Source organism: Protopterus annectens, chromosome 1.part1 (assembly GCF_019279795.1).
Source record: "Protopterus annectens isolate FY-2018-M chromosome 1.part1, PAN1.0, whole genome shotgun sequence".
NCBI lineage: Eukaryota > Metazoa > Chordata > Ceratodontiformes > Protopteridae > Protopterus > Protopterus annectens.
In genome coordinates, this window is record NC_056726.1 from 1,396,666,264 (window position 1) to 1,396,679,902 (window position 13,639).

The window sequence follows — 13,639 nt, forward strand, 5'->3', positions numbered from 1 at the left end:
TAGGGTCATACCTGCCTGCGCCACATGATCTGATAGCTCTTCCATTTCTCTTTTCATGTAGTCCAGTGAGGTACGTCTCGTCATTCACTCCAACATGGACAATGACAGAGTCATATTTGTACTTGTTGTGGAGTGACTTGAATGCATGCGTTATGTGGCGGATCCTGGCACCCGACAGGCAGCTGAATGTAATTTTCTCCTTGTTCAACCTGGTGAAAGGGACATCAGTGTGCCGGACTATAGAGTCACCTATGACTAAAGTGTTAAGTACATTGTCTTGCCTTAGGGGCTGTTGCTGGGTGGCACACTGGTGTTGTGCAACTATGTGACACTTTGGTTGTGATTGGTGTTTGTTTGCGTTTCAGCTTCAGAGGTCCTTGTTGCTTGGGCAGGTTACAGTTAAAGGCCTCTGCATATGTGGATTTAGTGTTGCTATATGTGGGTGTTGGTGGTGTGGGTTTAGAAGGGCTATGTGTTGCTTGAGGTGTAGTGTGGGTGTTAACCTTCTCCTCTTGACTGTCTAGCACAATCTTGGGTGGAGAGAGCTTTGCTTCCGTTTTTGCTATGTAAGCGCATCTCTCACAGGTTGTAGTGTTGGGTGGTAGGAGGAGAGGGTTGTCTGTGTACATGAGGCAATTGCTGCAGTGCCCCAGTATGCTCAGATTCACCAGGTGGACAGGAGAAATCACCGGAAGCTGATCCCTGGACATGTCTAGTTTGGTGCTTTTTTTTTTTTTTTGTAAAGTACAGGAGCTGTTTTCCCTTACCTTAGCAAGGTACTTTGCAATTATAGGCTGTTTAGTGCCTACTATTAATTTCTCCTTATTAACAAGAAGAGTTGAGTGCTTGTAACAGTTTAAGGCTTCCTAGTGCTTTCCAGCAGGTATTAGAGAAAGTGCTAGTCACAGGGATGCTTAAAGGTAAGATGAAAAAAAAATGCACACTGCAGTGTGCACTAGAGAAGTTAGATGTGAAAGTAGGTAACGTAAGTTTTACCTGTTTAAAAAGTTAAGGTTTAGTGGAGAGTTGCTACTTTTAAAACAGCAAGATGGGTTGAAAGGGGTGGTCACTTTTGTATTCTGGTACTATGGGATTTCAAAAATGATGATTTTGTGATCACTATCACAAGCCAGTGAAAGTAGAGAGGAAATGAGATATATGGTCAGATTAACATAAGAGGCAGGCAACTAGAAAGACAGTGGTATTTAACAAGACAACTGTAACTGGGTGGGAGAGCGGGAAAAAAATTCTGCCTGACTCAGAAGAGAGAGAGCTGTGGTTTCTTTTGAAGTTTTAATATGCTGTTAAAGCAAAATGCAAGTAAAACACAAGGTAAAGAAAACAAACCACAGTATTCAAAATATAGAAAGGCAATAAAGTAATACAAAATACAAAAAATAAAAGCAAACTAACCTTTCCTTCACAGCAAAGTGTAGCAGAGTCTGGATGAGCCTTTCTGGTAAAGCTCTGAAATGTTTTATTTTAACCCTTAAATAGAAGGTTTAGTTCCTAGCTCCACCCCCTCAGTTAACAAATGATTAATGTTGATAAGGAGAATATATGAGGGATCAGAGGCGAAAATTAATGTGGGTGGGGTCCACTCTGATAATTTCTGTTTAAGCAGAAGAACCAGGCAGGGGTGTCCTCTTCCCTGTTTACTATTTCCATTATATTTGCACAACTGGCAAAGAAAATAAGAGACTCAGAAATTCAAGGATATAATTGGTATGGTAGTCAAGAAAAGCTGGCTTTATTTCCAGATGATATTATTTTGTACCTGACAAAACTAGTAAAAGACATTACAGTGTTGTATGAGATTTTGAGACCGCTTCAGATCTTTTCAGGATACAAAATTAATGAAGGTAAAACAACGGCAATAGCAATAAATTATGTACCTAGACATGAACTGGTTCAGGAATACCCATACTTAAGGGGACATAATAAAATGAAATATTTAGGAGTATGGATTAAAAATGATTCTAGTGTGGCAGCTAAGGATCGGTGGGAAGAGACTAAATAAAAGATAATACAAAAACTGAGCAACTGAAAGCTTTGTTATATGGATATGGATAAAGTTTTTAGTCCCTTTAGTTTTATACGCAGGTCAGGCATATTTTTATCAACCAGAGAAGTTGTGGGTAGCAATTAATAAACAGCTGAAGGACTTTACCTGGAAGGGGAAGAAGGCAAGAGTCAAGTGGGAAAAGCTGATTCTTCTAGTAGAACAGGGCAGACTGGGACTACCCAGTTTGAAGGGTATTTGATAGTTAACCAGTTAAGACTACTATACATAGCACAAGCAGAAAACTGTAATTCAAAGTTGGAAGGTATGATGATGAAACACAGGGAAAGCTCAAGAAACAAGGAGAGACTGGGATTTTGGATGCATGCCTTTAAGGAAAATAACAATAATCATGCAGAATATTATATCCATAAAGTAGCAGAAAGTATTCTAAGAACTAAACCAACACAGGAACATAGAAAGGAGATTCCACTGGTAGGGATGACTGCAATTAGGGATACAGACAATAGTAAGAGGGGGGCTGGAATCTATTGGAGAAAACTGGGAAAGGAACCAAGGTATTGGGAGCAAATAACTACAGAGGGAAAGATGACAGAATTGGAAGATGCCAAGTATTTATTTCCACTGCAGGTTAGAGATTGTCTTCTGTATCAGGGAATGATATCAGAGCATAGGCAAGGCAAAGAAACAGGGGGGGTCCTAAACAAAAGACCGGCACTATCCTTGTTTCCCGTCTTTCCTGACCTAGAGTAGTCCAAATACAGGCTTTGCTGTGTTCTGGACTTTTGGAAAAGTTCCTGTGCTGCCCATTTCCTTTCTTGGATAAAGGGAGGTTTCTTTGTTCACCAGTGGCAGTGGGGAGCTTAGAGCAGCCTATCTATCCCTGGAGGAGTGTTCCCAGCACAAGAATCTGGTAGTCTATTGGCCGTTTTGGGCCAATTTCTAGCTCTTTCAAGTCCCCCTGTATAAAACCCGCTTTGGCGCGGTTTTTGCGCTTGTTACTACTCAGCCAAGCTCCTCGTGGTCCTGCAGAGTGGTGCTAGCAGCAGAGAGGCTAAAAGAGCGACTGCTAACCTGATAAAAGTGTTTTTTTTCCTGCTACTACCTGGGCGACTGTCCGATCTAGCTAAACTGCAAGTATTTCTGCTTCTTGAACTGTTTTAAACTGTTTAAAGTTGTTTTTGCACCTGCACTTTTAAAGTTTGTCCTGTTTGTTGCATTTACCTGTTGAGGCTACACACTCAAGTGCGCTAGCCTGTGTTACATATTTATTGCATTTTCCTGCTGTTTGTTGCAAAAAAGAAAAAAAAAAAAAATTATCCTTGTTTCCCATCTTTCCTGACCTAGAGTAGTCCAAATACAGGCTTTGCTGTATTCTGGACTTTTGGAAAAGTTCCTGTGTTGCCCATTTCCTTTCTTGGATAAAGGGAGGTTTCTTTGTTCACCAGTGGCAGTGGGGAGCTTAGAGCAGCCTATCTATCCCTGGAGGAGTGTTCCCAGCACAAGAATCTGGTAGTCTATTGGCCATTTTGGGCCAATTTCTAGCTCTTTCAAGTCCCCCTGTATAAAACCCGCTTTGGCGCGGTTTTTGCGCCTGTTACTACTCAGCCAAGCTCCTCGTGGTCCTGCAGAGTGGTGCTAGCAGCAGAGAGGCTAAAAGAGCGACTGCTAACCTGATAAAAGTGTTTTTATTCCTGCTACTACCTGGGCGACTGTCCGATCTAGCTAAACTGCAAGTATTTCTGCTTCTTGAACTGTTTTAAACTGTTTAAAGTTGTTTTTGCACCTGCACTTTTAAAGTTTGTCCTGTTTGTTGCATTTACCTGTTGAGGCTACACACTCAAGTGCGCTAGCCTGTGTTACATATTTATTGCATTTTCCTGCTGTTTGTTGCAAAAAAGAAAAAAAACAAAAAAAAATTATCCTTGTTTCCCATCTTTCCTGACCTAGAGTAGTCCAAATACAGGCTTTGCTGTATTCTGGGCTTTTGGAAAGTTCCTGTGTTGCCCATTTCCTTTCTTGGATAAAGGGAGACTTCTTTGTTCACCAGTGGCAGTGGGGAGCTTAGAGCAGCCTATCTATCCCTGGAGGAGTGTTCCCAGCACAATAATCTGGTAGTCTATTGGCCGTTTTGGGCCAATTTCTAGCTCTTTCAAGTCCCCCTGTATAAAACCCGCTTTGGCGCGGCTTTGCACGATTTTACGCATAGCGCAGCATCGGGCAGCTCCGCTTAATTGGATTTAAACCATTCTCAGCTCCACAAAGTCTACTCTTCACTTTTTCCCTTAGAACTGATCTAGTTCTCATAATAAACACCCTATTCGTACTCTAAAGCCTGGCACTTGCTCACTAAAGCAATTATATAAGTCAGCACTAAAAAATTAAAAGCACTACACCCTCACAAACTCCCCTTGAGTATCTTGTTCCCCACTGGCCCTTTTTTTCAATTATAAAGGAATTCCCAATACTATTCTAGCATGTCCAAAGGACAGTTGTCAATCTCCTCTCCGGTCCAGCTGGTGAATCTGGGAATCTTGAGGCAATGTTACAACTGCCTCATGTATACAGACAACCCTCTCCTCCTCCCAATAAATTCCTACACATGTGAGAGATGCAACCATATAGCCAAACTGCAGGCTAAGCTCTCTCAACTCAGTACTGGCGTAACCAGTCAGGAGGAGAACGAAACCACACTCACTACAATTCCAGTCTCAAATAGACCTACCACAACAGCAAACCAAACACATAAACACACAAAAACATACTCTGAGGCTCTAAATAAAAATCTGCCTAAGCAGCAGAGACCTCCAAAGCAGACACCCAAGCAACCGCTACCCCAAAACAAAACACGTGCAACACATAGCTCACAAAGCCAGTGTGCCGAACAGTCACAGCCCTTAAGGCTAAACAACACACTTGATACACTTGTAATAGGTGACTCTATCGTCAGGCACACTGACGTCCCGCTCACCAGGCTGAACAAGGAGAAGGTCACAGTGAGCTGCCTCTCGGGCGCTAGGATCCGCCACATAACACAAGCACTCAGGTCACTCCAAGGCAAGTACAAATATGACTCAGTCATTGTCCATGCTGGTGTGAATGACCTGAGACGTATCTCCCTGGACTACATGAAAAGAGACATAGAGGAGCTCTCTGAGCATGTAGCCCAGGCCGGTATGACCCTGACCTTGAGTAGCATCTTACCCTCACCAAGAATGATACCACAATATGAAGACAAGATGATCAATTTCAACAACTGGCTTAAGTATTGGTGTCATTCAAAGGGGATCCAATGCCTGTCAGCCTGGGATGACATGCTCGACAAGCCACGATGCTTCACTAGGGATGGCTTGCACCTGTCACCCCTGGGCTTTCGGATATTGGCAAAGGCTCTTGCCATCCCCATAGTGCCTTTTTTAGGCAAGGCTCAAAAGACAAACCCACCTCCATAGGTATCACAAGGGATAAGAAACTAAGAGTAATGCTACTCAACGCCAGAAGTCTAAACCTCAAGATGCATGCGCTCAAAACTCTCCTTAGCATGGAGAACATCGATATCTGTGCAGTAACAGAAACCTGGTTCAAGGCTCCCGAGAGCACCCCAGCACTACCAGGTTATACCTCATACCATGCTTTTCGGCCCCAAAACTTGGACCGAACCACAAAAGGAGGGGGAGTATCAATATTCTTCAAAGATACCCACACCTCCAGGTTGGTGGCACAGCACGAAGCATCAGAGACTATCCATGTGCAACTAACAGTGGAGTGGGTAAAACTGCCTTCCAGTTTATAGCCTGCTACAGACCACCCTCCCAAACCCAGGAACTCCACTTGGCCTTCCTGAGAACACTGGAAAATATGAAGGTCTCTCCAAACACCATTATATTGGGCGACTTCAACTACCCAAACATAGACTGGGAGCATTACTCTAGCTCCAACACCCTAGCCCAAAGGTTCCTAGAATTTATAAACTCAAATGCTATGGAACAACTTGTTACCACTCCCACAAGAGGGGAAAACATACTGGACCTGATCATCACCAACATGGGAGCTCTATGCTCCAGACCAGAAGTGTATCCCTCACTGGTAAGATCAGACCATAAACTAATCTCACTGGATATTCACATCCTGACCCCACCCCCTGCCCAGGAAACCACAGTGAAAAACTTCTCTAAAGCAGATTTCACACTCCTCAAAACCGAGGTGGAATCCTTCAAAGCTCCCGGGCCTGTGGAAAATACGGCCCAGACCGCAGAATCCTTTATAAACGCATTCTATGAACACCTTCAGGAATGCATGGATCATGCAATCCCAAATAAAACCAAGACCCAATCCTCCAAAGGCAGGCGTCCTGTCTGGTGGACCCCAGCCATAAACAAACTATACAATAGAAGGAGGAAGCTACTACATGATAGAGCAAAACCCCAAAAAGGGAAGGCATCTCTGATCAGTATTAGTAAAAAACTACGGGCACTCATAAAATCGTCTAAGGCCAGCTTTGAGAGAAAAATTGCACAGGACACTAAGGATAATCACAAGGCTTTCTTTAGTTATGTTAGGAACCTGGGTGGGAATTCCCAGATATGCTCAGAATTAGTCCAAAATGACAAAAATACACTGAACCCACAGACATTGCCAACATCCTAGCTGACAGGTTCAGAGCAAACTTCTCCCCCCCCCCCCCACCAAAAGGGCAAATATCTATCCCAGCAGAGTGCTGCCCTCTGACATCTCAGATGCTCAGGTAAGAGCCACCCTCTCCAAAGCAAAACACAGCATCAATGGGACCAGACGGTGTCCCGGGCTGCGTCCTACATGAACTCCAAGAAGAGCTAAACCCAAACATAAAACTACTGTTCAATCTCAGCCTTACTACAGGATATGTACCCAAAGAGTGGCGTACAGCAACAGTGGTCCCTCTCCACAAAGGTGTTGCCTCAACGGATCCTGGAAACTATCGCCCCATAAGCCTGACTAGCTTGGTCTGCAAAGCTATGGAAAGGATCATCATGGACCTCATAAATAAAGATACTGGGGACCTACAGACACTGGATCCTACCCAGTACGGCTTTGTTAAGGGCAGATCCTGCCTCTTAAACCTGGTTGATTTCTTTGAAACAGTCACCAAGGCCATTGACAAGGGGAAGGTGGTCCACACAGCCTACCTGGACCTCGCAAAAGCCTTCGATACAATACCCCACTCGGGCATTATAGATAAGCTCACCAGCTTAAATATAAACCCCTATGTCACTAGATGGGTTGCAAACTGGCTCAAGGACAGAACCCACATGGTTAGAATTGTTGGAGCCATGTCAACTCCAAACCAGTTACAAGTGGCATCCCACAAGGCTCAGTCCTGGGACCTCTCTTGTTCGGTATATATTTCTCGGAGGTACAGGCCAACAGGGAAGGACTGTGGCTGACCAAGTTCGCAGATGACTGCAAACTAGACGCCATAATCGACTCTCCAGCCGACACAAGCATCCTACAAAAGGGCCTCATAGAAACAGACAACTGGTGCCAGAGCCATGGCCTCAAGCTAAACGCCAAAAAGTGTATAGTCATCCCCTTTGGCAAAAACAAAGTGCCCACAAATTACCACATAGGTGGTAATCCATTAAGTATGGAAGAAGTAATTAGGGACCTGGGGACCTAAGTTGATAGCAATCTCTCATTTGAAAACCACGTGGCCAAAGTGGTTAGAAAAACATTTTATATAGCCCACCTAATCATGAAGGGATTCACATCTAGATCAGGGGCGGTCATCATGCCTCTTTACTCATCCCTCATCAGGCCCATAATTGAGTACAATGCCCCTTTTGGGATGTACCTTACCAGACACCTGCAGCAACTGGAAAGACCCCAAAAGTACCTCACCAAGAGGATCAAAGGGCTCAAACAGATGCCATATGCTGCCCGGTTAAAGAAACTCCAGCTCTACTCAGTGGCATACCGCCTGCTCAGAGGCGATCTGTGCCTGATGTATAAAGCCATGTCCAACCCGGAATTAATGGACATGCTGCACCTCAGAAAATCCAAATCCCATCGTGCTACGTGCTCGAGAGACTTGAACCTCAGCACTGAAATAAATAGGACATGCTGGAGGGACAGATTCATAACCCAGAGGCTCCCTTCACTCTGGAATAAAATCCCAGTCCAGGTTAGGCAGAGTCCCTCACTGACTCTCTTCAAGAGGAATCTTGATGAGTGGATGGGAGATCGTAGGTTTACCCCGGGTATCACTTCTGTGTCACTGTTGGACATAGGCACAGTATACTAACCTCGAAAAGGGCATAGAAAAATTCATTTAAAATGGGTGGCGAAAGCCAAACACACTCTGGCTAGGCTTATAAATGCCCTAGGGCAGATAACCTCGTATGAACCTATGAACCTATGAACCTATGAACTGGTAGAGATTTAAACAGAAGCTGCCATTAAAAAAGGAATAATTACTAGAGCATATAAAATATTGCTTGATAACTATAAGAATCAATCAAAGGAGGTTAGAAAGGATTGAGAAGACATACTGGATAAGCAATGCACAAAGAAACAAAGGGAGGATATATGTATGTCTCCGAAATATGCAACAAAATCTGCCTGGAAATGTTTACATAGATATTTTTATACCTCAAGTAGACTCTAGACAATGTTTCCTCGGGTAGAGAATAAACGTTGAAGGTGTGAAGGGGAAGAAAGAGGTAATTGGGAACATATTTTCTGGAAGTGCAGTGAGTTGGCGGTCTTTAAGGATTCCCTGCGGGATGCACTGTCGAAGATGATGGGTAGGCAGATTGGTCTGACGAGGGAGATGATTTTACTGAGCTAAGATACAGAATCAGAATTGCCTAGACATGGTAAGGACTTGCTGTGTCTAATAATGTGGATGCCAAAAAAAGCAATTACTGGAAAATCAAAATCCAAACCAACTATACTGGAAATAGTGAATATAGTAATGGAGATAAAACAACCAGAACTGAGATCTTTAGAAAAGGGTAGAAGCAAACTACATAGAAAAAAATGGGGATTGTGGGAACAATACATATAAGGGAGGAGTGAGGCCTAAAAAGCAGCAGGACTTAAAATGAGCTATGTAATGTATGAGTAAGAAAGATTGGGTAGATTATAAGTGATGTATGTTTGCAACTGGGGTGTGTCAGTATGTTTTGTGATGTGAAATACTTGCGACTAGGATTGGGTCAGTGTGGTTTGTTTTTATTTATATAACTGTATGATTGCCTATGTAGTAAGTGATGGTTTAATGAAGATGTTTCTTGATTAAAACAAACAGGAATTGAATAGTTTATGTAATACTGTTTAGATTATAAGACATAGAGCAATATATGTGAAGTATAATGTTTATGTTACAATAGTTTGATTACTTTTATGTGAATGTAAATTTACCTATGTCACAAGTGATAATTCAATAAAAGTGCTTGAAAAAAAAATACTGAACTCCATACTCACAAATATGGGAGAACCCCCCCATTGTCGTATCCACTCTGGATCCCCAGCAAAAAATGTAACACTTAGAAACTGCTCCAAGGCAAACTACCTTTTATTGAGTGACAACCTGTCAAAATTTCAAGCCCCTCTAAATCCAGACAGCACAGAAGCCTATGCGGAATTATTCACAGAAGCTCTGAATGACCATGTCAATGACAGCATAGAGGTTGCTTTGCTTATCAGAACTAAGCCCAAAACTAACTCAATAATTAAACCACCCTGATGGAATCTAAAATTAAATGTTAAACAGGTTATACAACAAAAGAAAAAAATGTCACAGCTAAAATTAGGAAGTATAGCACCAAAACAGAGAAAATCTCTCTCATCAAATTGAATAGACAACTAAGAAGACTAATTTGGTTCAACAAAGCAAATTTTGAGGTTATAGCATCCTAGGCCAGGGATAACCACAAGGCCTTCCTTGGCTATTTCCGCAACCTCACATGATGCATACAATATTGTTCTGAAGTGTTGGGAAATGGAGCTAAGTTCACGAAACTGGGAGATATTGCAAATCTTCTGGCTGACAAATTCAGCTCCAGCTTTACTCCTCTCTCACCCCAAGATGCCATTCAGGAAATAACATGTAACATAATCTCTCCAACTATCACTACAGAGCAGATCTTAGATGCGCTCTTTAAGCCCAAGAATACAGCTTTGATGGACCCCAATAATAACCCAGGAAGCCTCAAAAATAGCCTGAAACATGACCTATTCAACATAGCCACTGCACAGGCTTTGTGCCATGTGATTTGGTGACTGCAACAGCCATCCCTCTGTACAACAGCAGCCATCAAAAGATATTGGGAACTACAAACCCATTAGTCTGAATAGTCTCATATGCAAAGTCATGGAAAGAATTATCACTGAAATGATTAACACTGGCATAGGAAATTTCAGACAATGGACCCACAGTTTGTTTTTGTCAAAAACAGCTCATGCCAACTGAACCTAGTGGATTTCTTTGAGAAGGTCACCAAGGCAACGGATGAGGGAAAATAGTATCTACCTTGACCTAACTATGGCATTTGATACAATACCCCACTTAGGCATTGTAAACAAATTCATGGAATCAGGTAAAACCCCTGTGTACCTCACTGGATAGCCAGCTGTCTCACAGACAGGACCAAGGAAATTATGATTGAACAGGCCAACTCCATAAAGGGGCTGGTCACCAATGGAGTCTCCCAGGGCTCTGTTCTGGGATCAGCTCTTCCTTATCATCTATTTCTCAGAAGTCAGGGCCAATGTCTGGGTCCTCTGGCTTGTCATGTTTGCAGATGATTGCAAGCTAGGGGCAATCACAGAAATCCCCCAAGATGCTAACATCTTACAGGAAGGTCTAATACAGACAAATGACTGGTGCTGAAGAAATAAATTAAAATGTGGTGCCAAGAAATGCATAATATTACCTTTTGGGAAGTCAACCTCCCAGGAAAACTATTTTACTGATAAAACACTCCTAAAGGTAGACACAGCAGTCAGTGATTTGGAGGACTCATGTAGATCGTAACCTGGCTTTCAACCAACATGTGTATACAGTTGTAAGAAACTCATTCTATGTCCCTCAATTTGTAAGGGCAGGGCATCTAGGTCCAAGGAAGTCACTGTGTCACTGTACTCAACCATCATCAAACTTATCACTGAGTATAACGTCCCCTTCTGCATGTACCTGACCAGGCAAATGCAACAACTAGAATGACCACAGAGGCTTCTCACAAAATGAATATACGGTGTAAACACGATATCCTATGCAGATCATCTCAAAGCCGGATTTCTAATCTCTTTTTTCATACAGACTGCAGATAGGCAATTTATGCCTGGCATTAAAGGCATCCTTGCAGCCTACTCTGATGGATCATTTGCACATCCACAAAAAAAAAAAAAAAAAAAAAAAAAAAAGGCACCATGCATGAGAAATCGGAAATTCACCCTGGTCTAAAACCAATGTCTCTGATGCACATAGGTGACCATTAAATCATGGCCTAACTACCATACACCCCTTAAAATAAACTCTAAGGCACGATAACTCATGGGATACACTGGGCTTGCATGGCTAGGCTTATAAAGGCTCCAGTGGTCGTTAGCCTAGTATACACCTATTAACCTATATATATTTATATATATATATATATATATATATATATATATATATATATATATATATACATACACACACACACACACACACACACACACACATATAAAAACAGTTCAGAAATGTGACTATTTATAATTTGCATATGATATGAACTTTATAAACTTACTGTTATGGAGTACTTAGAAACAGCTATACAACATGAAATGCAAGAATGTTTAATTGTCACTCACCCTCCACAACCAGATCCTCATCGTCATTGTTAACACTGGTCATTTTTTCACGATCATTTTCAGACATATCAGTAGTTGTCATACTTTCCTCTGTTGTCTCAGAACCGATGAGATATGCTGCTAAACCAAGTTCCTGCTCCAGTGCTGTGCGGACTAAGCAGGGAGAATTGATTAAGCGCAGATCACAGTATCTTAAGGATCTGGGAAGAAACAACAATCTAAGTCAACAATCACAGAGTAAGAAAATAAAGAATGTCTAACTTAATTGAGATCCTTTCTTTTTCTATATAAACAGTGTTTTCTGCTACTTTTCAAGGTCCCAGTTAACAACAGAAACAAACTGAATAGTGATTATGTCAGTACTGCTATGGTGTAGGATGTTATATTAGACTTTGAGCTAGAGCGGGTTTTCAAAATGTGTTCCTTCTCTGAGGTCTGTTAATATTAAACTATTAAAAAAATTCTACCATAAAAGAGATGTATGTGACAATTTAATGATGTGATGAATAAATACATTTGTTTAAAGGTAAAAACGTTTTACCATAAAAATCATCTGATTACATTGGTTTTGATGTCTTTCTTTATGTATTTACTCTAATAAATGCACTACAGCTTGAACAAAACAACTTTTAAATGGAAATACAGCACATGAATACACATGGGATTTTATTTACTTACTTATACTTTTTCAAGTCACAATGACAGAGAATAACAAGTAAGAAATACATTTAGGAATACAAAGCAAAAAAAAATCAAGACTGCCATTAGAACATTTAACAAATACTGCATGTACAAAACATGGACAAGCGATGGCAGTAAATAATTAAAATATAAATAATATTTAGAAGAATGCATACATTATTAGAACTTAAATATACATTGTAGAGGATTTCAACTTCATTATAAATACAGAATTGTAGATTAGACTCTTGTAAAATCAGTGGTTTGTAGAGGAAAGCTAAACCCAAAATTTCTGAATAGGTCTGTCTTGGGAGTACTTTCAAATGTTTTATTAACTCCCTTGATAAAAAGTGAACAGTTTTATTATTTAGCCAGCTAAAGTGTTAGTTAAAACTTGTAAAACAATTGGCGATCATATACTCAGCAAACCAGAAGTTAAAAGTTTTACATTTTAATGGATACAGATTCAAAAATAATTTACGTTGCTAGTACAGTCTTTCATTTATTTCTTTTGCACTTGAATACACTGCAACATGAGTGCTAGCAATCTGCATTTAAATGTAGAAACAACTTGAGTATTCATCTCTGAGTCAAGAAAGTTTTAAGACAGCTGTAGCTTACAGTATGGCATAATTCAGAATTAAATGTCAATTTAAACAAGTCTAACTTGACAGTGTGACAACAACTTGATATAATTCTTTACAGCAAAAATAGATATACTGACCTACTTAAGTAACCTCATAATAATCCCAAACAAATAACTGGTGCCAGAGTCATGAACTAAAGCTAAATTTTAAAATATGTACAATTGTCTCCTTTGGAAAGTTGACTCTCCCAGGGAAGTAGTACATTAGCAAAACACCCCTAGGAGTTAACCCTGTAATTTGGGGTTTGGGAACTTGTGTGGTCAGTGATCTAACTTTGACCAGCATGTGTCCACTGTGGTAAGGAAGTCCTTCTACACTGTGCAACTTTTAAACAAGGGGACTGCCTCCCTCTAGATCCAAAGATGTTGTGGTCCCCTTTTAATCAGTTCTTATTATGCCAGTCATTGAGTATAATGCCCCTTTTGGCATTTATCTGTCCACGCATACCCTACAA

At 41.2% G+C, this 13,639-nt stretch overlaps 1 protein-coding gene across 1 annotated transcript in view; it reads right to left on the reverse strand.

Moving 5' to 3' along the window:
* The window catches only part of GREB1 (growth regulating estrogen receptor binding 1), a 3,935,532-nt gene that overhangs the window by 926,931 nt on the left and 2,994,962 nt on the right, over positions 1–13,639 (reverse strand). The window contains exon 20 of the mRNA XM_044082225.1: positions 11,858–12,057. Coding sequence (XP_043938160.1) covers positions 11,858–12,057 — 200 coding nt within the window. The remainder of the gene's footprint in view (positions 1–11,857; positions 12,058–13,639) is intronic.